Source organism: Balaenoptera ricei, chromosome 20 (assembly GCF_028023285.1).
Source record: "Balaenoptera ricei isolate mBalRic1 chromosome 20, mBalRic1.hap2, whole genome shotgun sequence".
NCBI classification, from domain to species: Eukaryota; Metazoa; Chordata; class Mammalia; order Artiodactyla; family Balaenopteridae; genus Balaenoptera; species Balaenoptera ricei.
This window is the reverse complement of record NC_082658.1, coordinates 16,212,873-16,230,238: the sequence shown is the minus strand read 5'-3', so window position 1 is coordinate 16,230,238 and position 17,366 is coordinate 16,212,873. Positions and strand designations below refer to the sequence as shown.

General features: G+C 35.6%; 2 protein-coding genes across 2 annotated transcripts in view; both read left to right on the top strand.

The window, feature by feature from the left end:
• The window catches only part of EFCAB13 (EF-hand calcium binding domain 13), a 101,072-nt gene extending 95,028 nt beyond the window's left edge, over positions 1–6,044 (top strand). The window contains 3 exon segments of the mRNA XM_059908443.1: positions 555–698; positions 2,542–2,610; positions 5,968–6,044. Of these exon segments, the coding sequence (XP_059764426.1) occupies positions 555–698; positions 2,542–2,610; positions 5,968–6,044 (290 nt within the window).
• An 844-nt stretch (positions 6,045–6,888) lies between these two features.
• Positions 6,889–17,366, top strand: part of EFCAB3 (EF-hand calcium binding domain 3) — a 51,826-nt gene continuing 41,348 nt past the window's right edge. The window contains exons 1-2 of the mRNA XM_059908395.1: positions 6,889–6,934; positions 8,017–8,121. Of these exons, the coding sequence (XP_059764378.1) occupies positions 6,910–6,934; positions 8,017–8,121 (130 nt within the window). The 5' untranslated portion in view covers positions 6,889–6,909. The remainder of the gene's footprint in view (positions 6,935–8,016; positions 8,122–17,366) is intronic.

Here is a 17,366-nt window from a genome sequence, read left to right as displayed (position 1 = left end):
AATGAAATCTTGTGGAGTACCCCAATGTATAAAACATAAAAGTTGAGTTTCTCTGACCAAAGTGGGTAGAATGACCAAGTGAACTGCTAAAGCATCTCAACACATCCTTAGAAATATGAGATGGACTAACAGTGGCCCTGGGGATCAAGAACTTCAAATCTTTAAAATAAATAAATAAATAAATATAATTGTTAAGTTTAAAAAAAAAACTTCAAATCTCAAATTTTAGCCTTTGTTTGCCTTATCAGTTGATAGAAATCTTTAGACCTACATGTAGAGGACATAACTAATTATAAGAAAGGCTTACAGCTTATTCAGTATTTAATGGGTGAATGGATTCAGATAACCCACCGTATTCTCTTTGCCATTAAATTTTTTGGTTTCAAATGCTACTTGAAATAAATGGGTTATCTGTTATAAATAGAAAATATTAGTATTTTTCCTGCAGAGATTTTGGTTAAAATAAATAATTTGAGAGTTTACCTATAGTGTGGACTTCAGGAAATTTATTTTGCATTAAAAATATAATATCTTGTATGTACTTATCTTTGTAGAGATTAAAGAAGCTGCTCACATCTTGTCACATGTTGATAATGGCAAGATTGGTATACCTAACTTGCAGTGTGCCCTGAAAAGTCTGAATGTTAATTTAACTGAGGAGGACTTCAGTGAAGCTGTTAAATGTTGTGACACCAGCAGTGAGCATTTTTCTTTTGGCTTGAGAGTTTTTCATTTTTTTCTATTAATGGGAATCAGTCTTAGAGTATATACATAAGGTTAAGACACTAAAGGGAGTTGTAGTAGAGACTTAGATTGATACAAATTAGAGCCAAAATAGTCTACTAATTTAAATATCTGTTGACCATATCTAACTGTTCTCATCTATTGATACTATATGCTTATTTAGATACTATATATGCTGATTTAGATAATTATCATCCATTAGTTATAAGCATGGGTGGGAAAATACCATATATTATGAAATAAAACAAAGACATGGCACCAGCAGCTTCATTTTGTTATGTAATCTTTCTCCAGAGGAGATCTACCTTCATTTGTCCATTTATAGTACTTGTCCCATTTTGTTTTTTAACCAAAGGTAATACCCAAAGGCTCACTACATTTTTAAAAGAACAGTTATTTAGTTTTGGTCATTGTTTCCCAGCAGGCGCAAATTTACCTTTGTTTTCCGTCTTTGACTTCATATAATATGTATTTGATCTCCTTTCCTATACATACTCTTAAGAAGTCGAATCATGTGGGAATACTTCTAGAAGCTGCTGAGTTTCATTCATTTTAGGTGACCTTTTGTTTTGGGCTCATCTTATCCAGTTTATTTTTTCTATGGGAATCCCTTGAGTCCTAGGCTTGAGAATGCCTCCCCAGCACAGTTTGGTTATTGCTTCTTCCAGATACTCCATATTAGTATTGACCTGGATCAGTTTTTACATTTCGACCTGCTCTTTCCTCATGTCATGAACGTGGTATAAATTTAGATTCCAAACCCACATTAGATGCAGGCTGGGCTTTCGGTTTGTCCCAGGAGACGTTTTTCCTACTGCCTCTCTTAATTATAAAGATTTAAGTCTCCCTGTTGTTTACCTAGGCCAGTGAATGTGATGTTTTAATCTCCTTTTCACTGGATTGAAATCCTTTAAGCATCCCAGGTTTATTTGGTATCTAAATCCAAACTCTCCATTTAGCATGGATCCAAGTCCTCTTTTATGATTCTGCATGAGCCTTTAAATCAAGCACCTAGCCATTTCTGGGTCTGATATGTATTCCCAAGATAGCTGTAGGCCTAGTATTCACTGGTTTCCATTCTGGATCTCAGTGCCCACTTAACATTTTATTATTTCCTTTTCATATGACTTGGTCATGGATTCATAGAATACTGTCTTTCACACGACATCGCTGGTGATTTGTAGTGGGGTGATTTCTGTGCTACCCAGTCTGACATTTTGTTATAAATTGAAGTCTCCTTAATGTAGTTATAGCCTTAGATTTTCTGCAGCGATTATATTATTGCATCTTACTTCGTGTGTGTGAGTGTGTGTGTGTGTGTGTATATCCTAATAGTTAACCTTGTCACTTCTGGCCTTAGAGTGCCTCAGTTCAAATATAACCGCTAGCACTTCTTAGCTTTGTGATCTGGGCAGGTCATTTAATTTCTCTTTGCTTTTATCTTTTAAAAATAGGCATATTAAGGGTACCTTTGTCATAGAATTATTGTGAAGATTGCAGAATTAATATGTGTAAAGCACCATAAAGGATGCCTAATATACGTAAGGAACTCAAAAGTTATATAAGTTCTTACTTTTAAGTAAGAACTCAAAAAATGTTAGCTATTAATATCATTAACTGTTCAATGGTGTGGTTCCTAAAAGTATGAAAAGTTCTATTGAAATAGTTTCAATCTTTTGAGACAGAAAATGAGCTAGAATGGAATTTTAGCTAACCATTGTAAATCAGAGCCTTTATTTCATGTGCCAATTCGGAATCAGGTTTTTAATGCCAGTATGCTTGATTTTGACCTTCCAGATAATGTGGTAGATTTAAAAGATTTCTTAAAGGAAAGTTTTAAAAGTCCACATTTCAAAGAGTCTATAGGTAAGTGAATACTTCTAGTTCAAAGAAAAGTAAGTGTAAAATAAAAATAATGAAATGACATTTAAAAATCACTAAATGAATGTTAAGTTTTTAATTTTTAGTCTCTATAGTTTCAAAAAGGATTTCAAGCAGCTTATGAAATATAAATAATACAAGAATATAAAAAATAAGTGAGGAAAATGGGGAAAAGTTATAACAAAGGGAAAAAAATAAGACAGGGTTTAAGAAGATTCATAGTAAATGTCTTTGCTATTACTACAGAGTCCTTCCTCAAGAGGAGTTAAGTTTTCCTTCATTCAAGTGGTTCTTAATGTGAATTATATCAGATCTGAAAACTGGGTGAGAGACCACTGCTTTTTGTTGTACCATTTCAAGTCAGGCCTCTGGAGTTTTCAGGTATACCCAACTGGACTGCGCATCTATTTCATTTATAGAAGTCTTAACTTCAAGGAATCCATTCCCCTAAATCCTACAGTATTAATCCCTGTATCATTCTTATTACCATACTATCTCTGTTGTATAAGCACATCATTTTGCCCCTGCTAATTGAATACTATTGCTTGGTCTCTGTCACTGAGGTTCCTCTTATCCTCCTTGAAACTAGGGAGACCATTTCAACACCAGCATCTTTTCCTAACCCCCGACTCTTCATAGATGCAGATATTCCTATCAATGACGTATCTCTAAATGCTTTGGTGAAATAAATGTCTTTTTTTCCACATTTAATATTTTTAAATTGGAATGCCTTTATAATCTATGACACTTTTTATCAATGTACATATTTTATTGAGATATAGTTCACATACCATAAAATTTATTCTCTTAAAGTGTACAATTCAGTGGTTTTTAGTATATTCACAAGCTGTCCAGCCATCACCACTCTAACTCCAGGACATTCTAATCACCTCAAAATGAAACCCCATACCCTTTAGCAGTTATTCCCCATTCCCACCTCTTCCCAGCCAGTGACACCCACTAATCTACTTTCTGCTTGTGTGGATTTGCCTTTTTTGAACATTTTATATAATGGAATCATACAATATGTGGCCTTTTGTGCCTGACTTCTTTGATTTAGCATATTATTTTCAAGGTTCATCTGTATTATAGCATGAATCAGTACTTCATTCCTTTTTTTGTGATGGAATATTATTCTATTATATGGATATGCCACATTTTGTTTAGACATTTATCAGTTCATAGATATTTGAGTTATTTCCATTTTTTAGCTGTTATGAATAATACTGTTATGACTATTTGCTGTTATGAATAGTTTTTTGAGTACAAGTTTTTGTGTGGACATATATTTTCATTTTTCTTGGGTATATATCTAGGAATGGATTGCTGGATCATATGGCAACTTTATGTTTAACTTTTTGAGGAACTGACCAAGTGTTTTCCAGTGTAGCTGCACTATTTTACATTCCCACTAGCAATGCATAATTTCTTTAATCCTTGCCAACACTTCTTTTTATTTTTATTTATTTTTTTAATTTTTGAATTTTACTTTATATTTTTATACAGCAGGTTCTTATTAGTCATCAGTTTTATACACATAAGTGTATACATGTCAATCCCAATCGCCCAATTCAGCACACCACCATCCCCTCCCCACCGTGGTTTTCCCCCCTTGGTGTCCATACGTTTGTTCTCTACATCTGTGTCTCAACTTCTGCCCTGCAAACCAGTTCATCTGTACCATTTTTCTAGGCTCCACATACATGTGTTAATATACAATATTTGTTTTTCTCTTTCTGACTTACTTCACTCTGTATGACAGTCTCTAGATCCATCCACGTCTCAACAAATGACTCAATTTCGTTCCTTTTTATGGCTGAGTAATATTCCACTGTATATATGTACCACAACTACTTTATCCATTCGTCTGTCGATGGGCATTTAGGTTGCTTCCATGACCTGGCTATTGTAAATAGTGCTGCAATGAACATTGGGGTGCCTGTGTCTTTTTGAATTATGGTTTTCTCTGGGCAGCCCTTAATGCGGCCAAAGTGCCTACTACCTTTTCCAAATAAATTCAGTTTCTCACTCTCAGAGACAATTTCACACCTTCTCTCTTCAAATTTCCAACACTTCCTCATCTCAGATTTCATAGAAAAAAAAAAAGATGCAATTAGATAAGACTAACCTCCTTTTCCTCCTTAATTTCTATGAACCTACCAATACTTATGCCCATATACCCTGCCTCTCATCTTGTCATAAAGGAATCTCTGCTCCCATTGTGGGCCAGCCCTTCCACTTGTGCCCTGAATCTCATTTCCACTTGCCTTTTCAAAGATTTAACTCTTTCTCTTTCCTCTTAATTTTCCTCTTTCTCTCCTGCATCTTCGATTTCTCCCTTTCTTCTGTATCTCTGTATATATTCCATTGACAAGCAGCTATATGTCTTCTATTCCCCTTGTCCCCTGCCAGCTACTACTCGATCAGTTCCTCTTCACAGAAGAACCTCTCAAAAAGTTGTCATTACTCATTGTCTCTACTTCCTAACCTCCCATTCACTCTTCAGTGCTTGCTTCCCTGCCATGGAACTGAACCAGCTCTCAATCATCAGTGGTCTATCTCTTGCCAAACTTCATGATCAATTCTCTGTTCTTATTTTACTTGATATCTCAGCAGCATTTGACATAGTGACTATCCCCTCTTTATTGAAACTTTTTTATAAATTTTTATTGGAGTATAGCTGCTTTACAATGTTGTGTATTGAAACATATTTTTCTTCAGACTTTTGAAGCTCCATAGCCATCTGATTTTCTTCTTTTTTCCCTCACAGCTTCTTCTCAGTTTCCTTTTCTGACTCTTCCTCCCATCAAGATCTCTGAATAATGAAGCGCCCCAGGGCTAGACCCTTAGCTGTCTTTTTTCTTAAATCTACATCCTCTTTTTATGAGATTGCATCCAGTTTCATTGGGCCAGGTTCTGTCTTTGAGTTGGTAAAAGCAAATTTGTATCTCCAGGGCAACCTCCCTAAGTCAAGAATGGTATATTGAACTAGTTATTTGGTATCTCCACTTGAATGTCCAAAAGGCATCACAAATTTAATGGAATTATTGATTTAATTCTCTAAAATGTCTCAAGCCCTCCCCATCTCAGTAATGGCATCCCCTCTACCCTGTTGGGGGTTTTGAGGGGGAGGGTGGGGAGAAGAGACTAGATTTCATTTCTTCTTTCCCTCATATCCCACATTCAAATCTAGGCTCTACTTGAAAAATAGGTCCCGAATCCATCCATTATCACTATCTCCACTGCTGTACCCATAGCCCTAGCCACCATCATCTCTTTCCTGGGCCACTGAAACAGTCTACTATCTAGTCCTCATTCCTCCAATTTCCCCATCCTGCGTAGATGAGATCACCAGCCAGAGTGATCTTTTGAAAGCTGAAATCAAGTCAAGTTACTCCCTTCTTCAAGACCTCCAGTGACATTCCACTGCAACCAGAATAATATCCAAACTTTATCATCGTGGCCTACAAGGCCCTGCATAATTTGGCCCCTTTCACACTGGCCTTTTCTCTATCTCTCAGTCACGTCAAATTCATTCCCATTTTAGGCCTATCACACATGCTATTTTTCTACTTGGAATGTTCTTCTCTCAGTTCTTTACATGGCTCTCGTCATCATTCAGACCTCAACCCAAATAGAGCCACTTCAGAGAGGCCTTCCCTCAGCTCCCTGTCTGAAGAAATCCCACCCACTATTACTCTTTATTATATTGCCCTATTTCATCTTTGATAGCATCTTAACAATACCTCAAAACAACAGTACCTTTTTGCTCATTTGTTTACATGCTCGTTGTCTGTTTCCCTCTACCAGATTGTACACTCCTTAATAGCAAGAACTCTGCCAGCATATTTACTTTTGTATCCCCAAAGCCTAGCGAAGTGCCGGGCACATAGAAGGTACTCCTAAGTATTTGCTGATTAATTACTAAATAAAAATACTCAGGGTCAGGTTTATTTGTCCTGTCTCCCTACACTTACCTGTAACCAATCACTTCTTAATTTAATCTTATTCTAGTAGTCTATAAAAGCAAAGAAAAAAGGAAGATACAGGAATGATTCATTACAGATTGAAAGCTTTGTTTCTAAGATAATACTGTTATCTCTAAGGATAAGATCATAAAATTCTAAGAAAAATTAGAAAAAAATTAATGAATTCTATGGTCTTCATAATTTCAGAACCTTATGCGTCCTAAATTTTGTGAGTCTCAGTAATATTTGCTTATCTGATTCTGAGGTTTATTTCCCTTTCCTTACAGGTGATAATACAATTGGTCTGAATGATTTGATGGATGCTATCAGTTATATCAAGGGTGAGTTGCAAGCTATGATGAAAAGATGTTATAAATAGCGTCTTAATATTTTGCAATTGGTGGAGAAAAATATATCCCCTTATAAATGTTTAAATTCTTTCATATATGTTCCATTGTTGTGGATGCTACTGAAATTGGGTAAACAGTAATTAATCTGTACTTATATATCAATACCCATAATATTCTCTGACGTTTTCCCCAAAAGAATTCTTCAACATAGTTACAGATCTCAAGAGCCACAGAACTATTCATTTTCCCCATTAACCCCAATCCTAGAAATTTATCCTCTGGAAATAATTTAATTGAATAAAAGAAAAAAATCTCTTCCTAAAGACCTTCAGGGAAATTTGAAACAGCCTAAATATCTAACAGTATGGGAATACCACATAAATCATGGTAAGTCAGGCTTATGGGATATCATCTGTTGAAATGTTAACTGTAAAAATTATGTAGCAACTTGGAAACAAGTTTATGAAGTAATTATATTAGGTTGGAAAAGCAGAATACAAAATTGTATGTATATTAGATTTCTACATTATGAAAGTACAGCTTTCATAATGGAAAACTGGAATATGAAAACCTAAAAATGGTTTTTGTGGTAGGGTGGTAGAATTATATTTTTCCCACTTTGTAATAATCTTAAATGTTGTTATATTATTTTTACAATGAATGAGGAAAAATTACTTCTGACTGTGTTGAGATGAATGAAATTCTTGGAATGCATAGTGCTCAGAGAAGCAAACTAGGCAAACATTTTTTTTAAATAAATAAAAATAAAATTTCAAAAACTGGTCTATAGAAAAAACTGAATTTTCCAGTGGGGTAGGAGGAAGAGAGAAAAATAAAGCCAAATACCTATATGTAGCTTAATTTGCTATTTGCAATAACCCACCAGTGAATTATTTTTTTTTGTAGCCATTTTCTGCTTTTCTGAACCAGAATTTGAAACAGAGGATTTTTTTCTGATCCTTCTGTTAATTCTGGGTATACATGGGTAATGTTATATATAAGCACAAATAGTTTTTCATCCTTTGTAGACAGTTATATAATATTTCTGCAATTTATTTCTCGCCTTTTCTAAGGAGAGGTGATTGATATCCAGGACTTAGACAACTTTCTAGCAAATGAGGGGGTTGAGCTCACAGAAGAAGAAATGAAGAAACTAATGCCTCATTTGACATTCAATGGTGAGTTTTTTTTTAAATTCTGTTGTCTTCCTAGAAGTTACCTTTGTTATCTTGTATATAAGCTTCTCAGAAATGATCCATATCTTTTTTGTGTCACCTAGAACAATGCTTCTCAAACTTGAATGTGCGTATGAATCACCTGGGCATCTTGTTAAAATGCAGATTATGATTCAGGTCTGGAGTACAGCCTAAGAAATTCTGCATTTCTAACAAGTTTCCAGATGGTGGCAATGCTGCTGGTCCAAGGTCCACACTTTGCCTATCTAAGACCTAAAAGATGAAGAAATGATATATTAAGATTGTGCCTGGCCTTTCATTTCTTAAGTCACAAGTACAACCAATATATTATGTGCCTGAGGGCATGATTCCATCCCCAAAATAAGAAGGAAAAATATTAGAGTAATTAAAATTAGCAAATAAAAATGAGCATTAGGGAGAGACACACAGGGGAAGCAGAAGGAGTTAGGGATTGATTGATTGATTTGTTTGCTTATTGAGATTTTTATTATCGCTTATTGAGTCCAGTTACATGACTTATCTGCTGGCTCTTGTGTTATGTAACTACTTTAGACTCGTCTTTTTATTTCTATTACTCTCTTTGTTGTTCTGATACAAAAAAAGATGATCTAGGAGCATTTGAGGATTAGCATTTCTTATTATAATGATGTTTCTAGAACGCTTCTGTACAGCTCTGGCCTTGAAAGGAAAGATTGTATATTGATTTATTCAAACAACAAATATTTACTGATCACTGAATATGTCCAGGAACTATACTAAGGGATGAAGAAGGGAATACATACTTGACTTTCTCTGCTAAACCCAACAGAAAGTAGGAAATAAAACACAACCATTATGTTCTCAAATCATGGTTTTAACAAATTTGAACCTATTCATTGCAAACATCTCCATTTTCTGTTTTCTCCAGTTAATCATTTCTTCTTATTCAGGAAGATATACTATGTCCCTCTCCTCTCTTCAGTAGAAGAGGTTCTTTTCACCCTTCCAAATCCATTCCTCTTGACCTGATCATCTCCCACTTCTTCAAAAAATATTTTTTATTGAGGGATAATTGATATATTGTATTAGTTTCAGGTGTACAACATAATGATTCAATATTTGTATAAAAGTTATTTCATAATTCAACACATTCAATTTCACCTATTTCTCTCTACTCTGCCTATAAAGTAGCATATACTCCCCCATTCCTTTTAAAAACTAACATTGACTTGGTTCTTCTGTCTTATAATTATGATCATTCATCCCTCATTTCTTTCAGCCCACTTTTTAATTGGTCTTTAGGTGCTGCTTCAGCTTCCTCACTTTACATTCTCTCTTTGAATCCTTGCAATTGGCTTTCCCACTCACGTACTCCCCAACTCTACTGAAATAGCTCTCAGAATCAGAAATCACCAATAATTTCCTTTGCCAGCTCCACTTATTCTAATTTCCTAATGTAGAAACAATCCAGGGTTTACTTCTCAGTCTTCTCAGTTTTAATTCCTTCCCTCCCTTAATCATATTACTTCCTGATCACTGCTTGAGCTATCAACTCTCTAGGGTAGCAGTTCTCAAATCATGGTCCAGGAACACCCCTCTCTTGCAGGAGGTCTGTGAGATCAAAACTATTTTTTTTACTGGGGTATAGTTGTTTTACAATGTTGCATTAGTTTCTACTGTAGAGCGAAGTGAATCAGCTGTATGTATACATATATCCCCTCTTTTTTGGATTTCTTTCCCATTTAGGTCACCAAGAGCACTGAGTAGAGTTCCCAGAGCTATACAGCAGGTTCTCATTAGTTATGTATTTTATACATATTGGTGTATATATGTCAATCCCAATCTCCCAATTTATCCCACCCCTCCTTTCCCCCCCTTGGTGTCCATGCATTTGTTCTGTATGTCTATGTCTCTATTTCTACCTTGCAAGCAGGTTCATCTGTACTATTTTTCTAGATTCCACATATGTGAGTCAATATATGATATTTGTTTTTCTCTTTCTGGCTTACTTCACTCTGTATGACAGTCTCTAGGTCCATCCACATCTCTACAAATAACCCAATTCGTTCCTTTTCATGGCTAAGTAATATTCCATTGTGTATATGTACCACATCTTCTTTATCCATTCATCTGTCAATGGGCATTTATGTTGCTTCCATGACCTGGCTATTGTAAAGAATGCTGCAATGAACATTGGGGTGCATGTGTCTTTTTGAATTATGGTTTTCTCAGGATATACTCCCAGTAGTGGGATTGCTGGGTCATTTGGTAATTCTATTTTTAGTTTTTTAAGGAACCTCCCTACTGTTCTCCATAGTGGCTGTATCAATTTACATTCCCACCAACAGTGCAAGAGGGTTCCCTTTTCTCCACACCCTCTCCAACATTTATTGTTTGTAGATTTTTTGATGATGGCAATTCTGACCAACGTGAGGTGATACCTCATTGTAGTTTCGATTTGCATTTCTCTAGTAATTAGTGATGTTGAGCATCTTTTCATGTGCTTCTTGGCCAACTGTATGTCTTCTTTGGAGAAATGTCTATTTAGGTCTTCCACCCATTTTTGATTGGGTTCTTTGTTTTTTTGATATTGAGCTGCATGAGCTGTTTGTATATTTTGGAGATTAATCCCTTGTCCGTTGAAAATATTTGCAAAACTATTTTTAAAATAACACTATTTTAACACAAAGACATTTAACACAAAGACATTATTTGCCTTTATCACTTTCATTCACTCACAAGTGTACAGTAGCATTTTTCATAAGCTACATGACATACCCCCCACCCATGATATATCTGAAAAAGCTATTAAAATATTTCTTTTCCAACTACATAACTCTGTGACCATATCACAGTAAATCAAATGCAGAAACAGACTGAGAATCCCAGCTGTCTTCTGTTAAGCCAAACATTAAAGAGATTTACAAAAATGTAAAACAGAGCTTCCCTGGTGGCGCAGTGGTTGAGAGTCTGCCTACCAATGCAGGGGACATGGGTTCGAGCCTTGGTCTGGGAAGATCCCACATGCCACGGAGCAGCTGGGCCCGTGAGCCACAACTACTGAGCCTGTGCGTCTGGAGCCTGTGCTCCGCAACAAGAGAGGCCGCGATAGTGAGAGGCCCGCGCACCGCGATGAGGAGTGGCGCCCGCTTGCCGCAACTAGAGAAAGCCCTCACACAGAAACGAAGACCCAACACAACCAAAAATAAATAAATAAAATTTTTTAAAAAATGTAAAACAATGCTGTCTTAGCTTGGGCTATTATTACAAAAATACTGTAAACTGGGTGGCTTGTAAATGACAGAAATTTATTTCTCACAGTTCTGGAGACTAGAAGTCAGAGATCAGGGTGCTAGCATGGTTGAGTTCTGGTGAAAGTCCTCTTCTGGGTTGCAGATTGCCAACTTCTCATATCATCACATGGCAGAGAGCAGCAGGCAGCAAGCTCTCTTCTGACTCATAAGGCGCTAATCCCACTTACGAGGGCTCCATCCTCAAGATCTCATCTAATCCTAGTACCTCCCAAAGGCCCACCTCCTAATACCATCACATTGGGAATAGGATTTTATTGGGGGGATGGGGGGACACAAATATTCAGTCAATAGCACTACCTTTCCCACTAAACTTTTTGGGAAATTTATTTATATTTTTCATTTTCAATTGATACATGTTTTTCATTAAAAAGTATGTTACCATATACTGGATTTATTATTACTATTTTAAAATGAATTATTATTTTTTTATTCCTCAGTTTTATTATCTAATAGGGTAATTATCCATAGTTGCAACTCTTGGAGGTCCTCAAAATTTTTTAAGAATATAAAGAGGTCCTGAGACAAAAATGTTTGAGAACCTTTGCTCTCTGGATTATTTGTTGTCACTACTGTGTTTCTAGCTGCCTGCTAGATACTTCTCCCTTCATATCTCACCAGCACGTTAAACTTCTTTTGCAGGGGAAGGGTGAACTTTTTCTTAAATATCAGATGCACACAGTTGAGTTAATCAAACTCATCAGTATGGCACACTATCACCATTGGTCCATGCAAGGACCCTTTGTGTTTTATTTTATTACAGTAAGTCCCCTACATACGAACAAGTTCCATTCCAAGAGCGCATTTGTAAGTCCAATTTGTTCATAAGTCCAATAAAGTTAGCCTAGGTACCCAACTAACACAATCGGCTATATAGTACTGTACTGTAATAGGTTTATAATACTTTTCACACAAATAATACATAAAAAACAAACACAAAAACTAAAGAAAACATTTTTATTCTTACAGTACAGTACCTTGAAAAGTACAGTACAGTACCAGTCACATCACCACTGCTTTTACACTTGCTTCCAGACATCCTAGGCTTGTAATAAAGATACTGTACTACTGTACTCTATACACTACTGTACAGTAAAGTACACAAAAGCACAACCACTTGTTGAGGATGCACACACATGACAATGTACACCAGGCACGTAAACTAACTTATGTGACTGGGCATGTGAATGCACGTTCGCAACTTGAAGGTTCATATTTAGAGGACTTACTGTATTTTTCCTCTTTACCTCCTATTTCCACTCCTATTTCCTTTCCCCCATCATAAGTCCATTCTCTATTATATCTAATATTTGTCCTTCCAACCTACCTTCCTCATGTTTATTTAGATATACACATGTCCCTTTAAAAATTCAGTGTGTGTGGTATTTAATTTACTTAAATGGTATTGTGCTATAAAACCCCTATTTCTTTTCACTCAACATTATTTTTAATAGCTTTATTGAGATATAGTTCACATACCAGACAACTCATTCACTAAAAGTGTACAATTCAATGGTTTTTAATATTCACAGATATGTGCAATTATCACCACAGTCATTCTCAAACATCTTCATCACCTGAAAAAGAAGCACTGTACACTTTAGCTTTCACTCCCTATCCTCCCACCCCTAAGCAATCATTAATCTACATTCTATGTCTATAGATTTGCCTTTTCTGGACACTTCATATAAATGGAATCATAAAATATGTGGTCTTTTGTGACTGGCTTCTTTCACTTAACATGTTTTCAAAATTCGTCCATGTTGTAGCATGTATCAGTACTTCATTCCTTTTAATGGCCAAATAATATTCTATTGTATGGATATATCTCATTTCATTTATCCACTCATCAGTTGATGGATATTAGGATTGTTTCCACCTTTTGCCTGTTATGAATAATGCTGCTATAAACATTTGTGTGCAACTTTTCATGTGGACATATTTCATTTCTCTTGGGTATATACCTAGGAGTGAGATTGCTGGGTCATAAGGTAACTCTACATTTAACCATTTGAGGAACTGCCAGACTGTTTTCCGAAGTGGCTGCATCATTTTGCATTCCCACCAGCAATGTATAAAGGTTCTGATTCCTCCACTCCCACATCAACACTTGTTATTATCTGACTTTTTAATTCTAGCCATCCTAGTGGATGTGAATCAACACTATATTTTTTAGACTTACCCATGTTTCTATAAATCAGTCTAATTCTGGCTGCTGCATAATATCCCTTCAATACAATGACCATAATTTACCTATCCACTGCCCCAGTAATGAACACCAGATTTGCCAACACTTCATTTTCTTGTTCTTTACTACTTCTACTAACTATATAATTTTACCTTTCACATTTAGGTCTTTAATTCATCTGTATACCACCTCTGCATATGGTAAGACAGGGATCCCACTTGGATTTTTTTTCCACATGGCAAACAAATTTCCCAACACTGAACTGATTTGTCATACTATCATGTATAGACGAAATCCAGCAACTCTCCAATATCTAGGGACTCTTGGGTAGGTTAGGGGAGACATATATTTCTCCTACTCACCAATGGTTCTGACTTTCTACTTTGAATTCTCTGCTTTGCATTCCTCTACTATGCTGTTGTCTTTTTTTATTCTGTTACTCCCCTGGACGCTGCCTAATTCCATCATTTCTCAACTCAAGGCTGGGTTGGTAGCTTATTTTACTGAAACTGCTTAAAATTAAATAATAGATGTCCTTATTCTCATAGATTCTGCCACTATTCCTACTTTAGGGGAATTTTCATTTTTGTTTCTGTTCTTCAAGTTCCAGCCTCCCATTTCATTGCTGAGGAGGAAACATTAGAAATATATTCAGAGTTTTGGAGAGAGGAAGGGAGAAAGAGATGTATGCTGTTAGTCTTGAAACAAGAGTGTGTGACATTTTATAGACCCAAAAAATTACTTCTTTATCAGAATTCTTGAAGGTGCCACCCAGGGTTCCTTTCTGCCCCTTCTCTTACTGGGTGGCATCATGGAAGAAACATTCAGTCCCACTTGTCTCACAGCTGCTCTTCTTCTAGGCTACTCTTTAGTCTTTTCTCCTGCAAGTGCTATTCTGTCCTAGATACAGTATTTAAATCTCTGGGTTTCTCATGCATTCACATTAACTTCTCAGGTATCAACCACTCTCTTCCTATTTTTTCTGGTCCTGTTCGCCTCCACCTCCCCATCAGTGTTCTCCAGTACTCAGACTGATCCCCCTTAGTGCTCTTCCTTAGGTCAAACTTATACTATCTCCCAACGATTGTTAAGTCGTTAAAGGAAGGGATCCCATGTGCTAGGCTCTGTGCAAAGTACCAAGGTGAATGAGTCACAGCCCTTGTCCTCAAAGAGCTTATGGTCCAACAGAAGAGATAGGCACATAAAATAATTTCAATATAATGTGATAAATGTATGCAGAAGGTGCTAAAGGAGCGTTTAGTCAAGACTGGGGTTTCCTGGAGAAGACCCGAAGTTGAACAAGTGTGAGAAGATCATTCCAGTCAGAGAAGCATACTCTATACACAGTGGTGACAAACATGCCATCTCAAATGGGTTGATTCTCAAGAAAAACCTGTCAGAACAAAAAAACAGCAAGTCCTTCTCTCCCTATTCCAACTCTGAGCATTTACCAACAAAGTCTCTTCATATCTTTTTTTAAAATGTCATCTATCTGAGTTTGGAAAAGATGCTGCCAGACTCAAGCCCTGGTGCTTTGTGTAATATCCCTTTCCCATGTATCACCTTTGAAGTGTAATACCTTGAAACACAGAAGAGAAAAACTGCATTAAAGAAGCTGAGATAGTTCTGTCATTGATTTATACTTTTTTCCATCATACTCACCTGAGAGAAAAATTAATCCAATTCCAAAGCAAACCAGTATATTATCTCTAGTTCTTCTAACTCATGGAAGAAGTTCCAGCCTGCCATGTTATTTTAATAATTTCATAACTTTTATCTGCTTTTATGAGTTTTTATATGACTTCTTCTGTATCTGATTCAAAATGTTTTATAGAACATGGGAAGGTTAAAGTGCATCCAATAATGGAGGGCCTGAAGAAGTTTAAACGTGAGTAGAAATTTTTTATATAATATAAAATTGATAATCTGATGCTATGCACTTATTTTTATATTTTATTTTAAAATTCTTTTTAAAAACATATTTTATATGTGTTTTCTTGGTTATAAAAGTAATACATATTCATTACAGAAAATTTCTATATTCACAAAATGAAAGAACGAAAAAAATTTGAATAATCCTTACTTCTATCACCAGTGATAATCTGTAATTTCATCACCCCCAATTTTTTTCCTTATGCATACACAATTTTTGTGCATTTAGCTTTAAAGTCCCACTTGCAATGTACTTTCCCATTTTCTTATTAATATTAAAATCTTACCTGTTGATAAGTATGTCTAATGACCTAAAATTTCTTTTTTGGATGCTTCTAAAATTTAATACATAATCTCAGTACTTTTTGTTTGCAGGCCTCTTATCACATTTATGTCTAAAATAATTTTCCCAGGGCCAGAATACTATGTTCTGTACTTACATAGAAAAGAATGAATGGAAGGTTTGAAAATTATAATGTGAAATTGATCAGTAGAGGCAAGTAAAACTTGTCTTCTGCCCTCTTTCCCTCAGCACACATACAACCTCAGTCTGTACTTCATTCTTAAGTAATTTTAATTTGCTCTCTGCACCAGTGTTTTTCAGTGAGTATGATAAAAAAAAAAATTGATGTGTCTCTGAAAGCCTGATTGTGTTTCAAAAACAAGAATTTAAAAATAACTTAAGGTACTTTGTGCAAGTATCTACAAAATGAATCTTGGTAAGAGAAAATAAATTTAAATTCTGGGTACCCACACTTAACCTTTCCAAGTGAGTGCTGTTTTATTTTATTATTTGTAAAAGGAAAAAGATCTCGTTGAATAGGTCCATTCTATCTCATCTACTGCTGCTTCTGTTGCCGGTGCCAGAAAACTTTCAGAAATGTCTCTTTGGTAGGCTTTAACCCCAGCATTTAAAACCATGCTGCTGAATTTAGGGATACTGGAAGTAATCCTTCGTGGTCATGTATAAGATCTGAGTTCATTAATAAGCGTTTACTGAGTACTCAAGCAGTGTAAAAAAAGAAAGTTCAAAGATGAAAAAGAGACAAACAAAGTTCCTGCTTTTCAGCAAGGCTTAGTTTTTGAATACATAGTATATGCTCAATAAATGCTTATTGATTGACTGACTATTAGAGGTTCTAGTTTCCTGCTTTCACATAATTAAACATTCACTAACCCAAGCAGCTGTATTGAGGTCATTCTTAAGATAACCCTCCCAATCCGGGCCACTCAGAAGAAACAGTTATGTGAGTCCTAAGTGAGTCACCCAAATCAGAATCAATTGTTAAAAAACCATTTACAAAGCTGAGAAAGCACAACTTCACAGTCTTGCCTGCTTACCTTTCCATCACTCTTCTTTCTCCTCTTCCATTTCTTCTTTTTCCCTATTTTTCTTAACTTTTCCATGTCTCTATTAATAGATTATTTTTCTTTCACTCCTGCTTCCCTGGTTTTCCTAGTGGTGTTGCTTTTTTGTTTGTTTCTTTTCCTTCTAAGTCTCTATCAAACATACACATTTCACATGCCCACCCTGCTCACCCTCTTGCTTTCATCACTGTAAAAGCCCCGTTCCACTTGCTGACACCAAAATATATTTTATTCTGTGAAATCTACAGTGCATTAAAGAAAATTTAGACATTTAAAAGTATATTTTATAATTTTAGAAATTACAAATAGTAGTGTCTATTCCACAAACTCACCAAATAATACTCAATTTCCACTTATTAAATTTTCTGTGTAGATATAGGTATTAAGGGAACAGATTTTATTTCTGAATACTATATTGACTTTTGTGTGCATTCAAACATGTACTACTG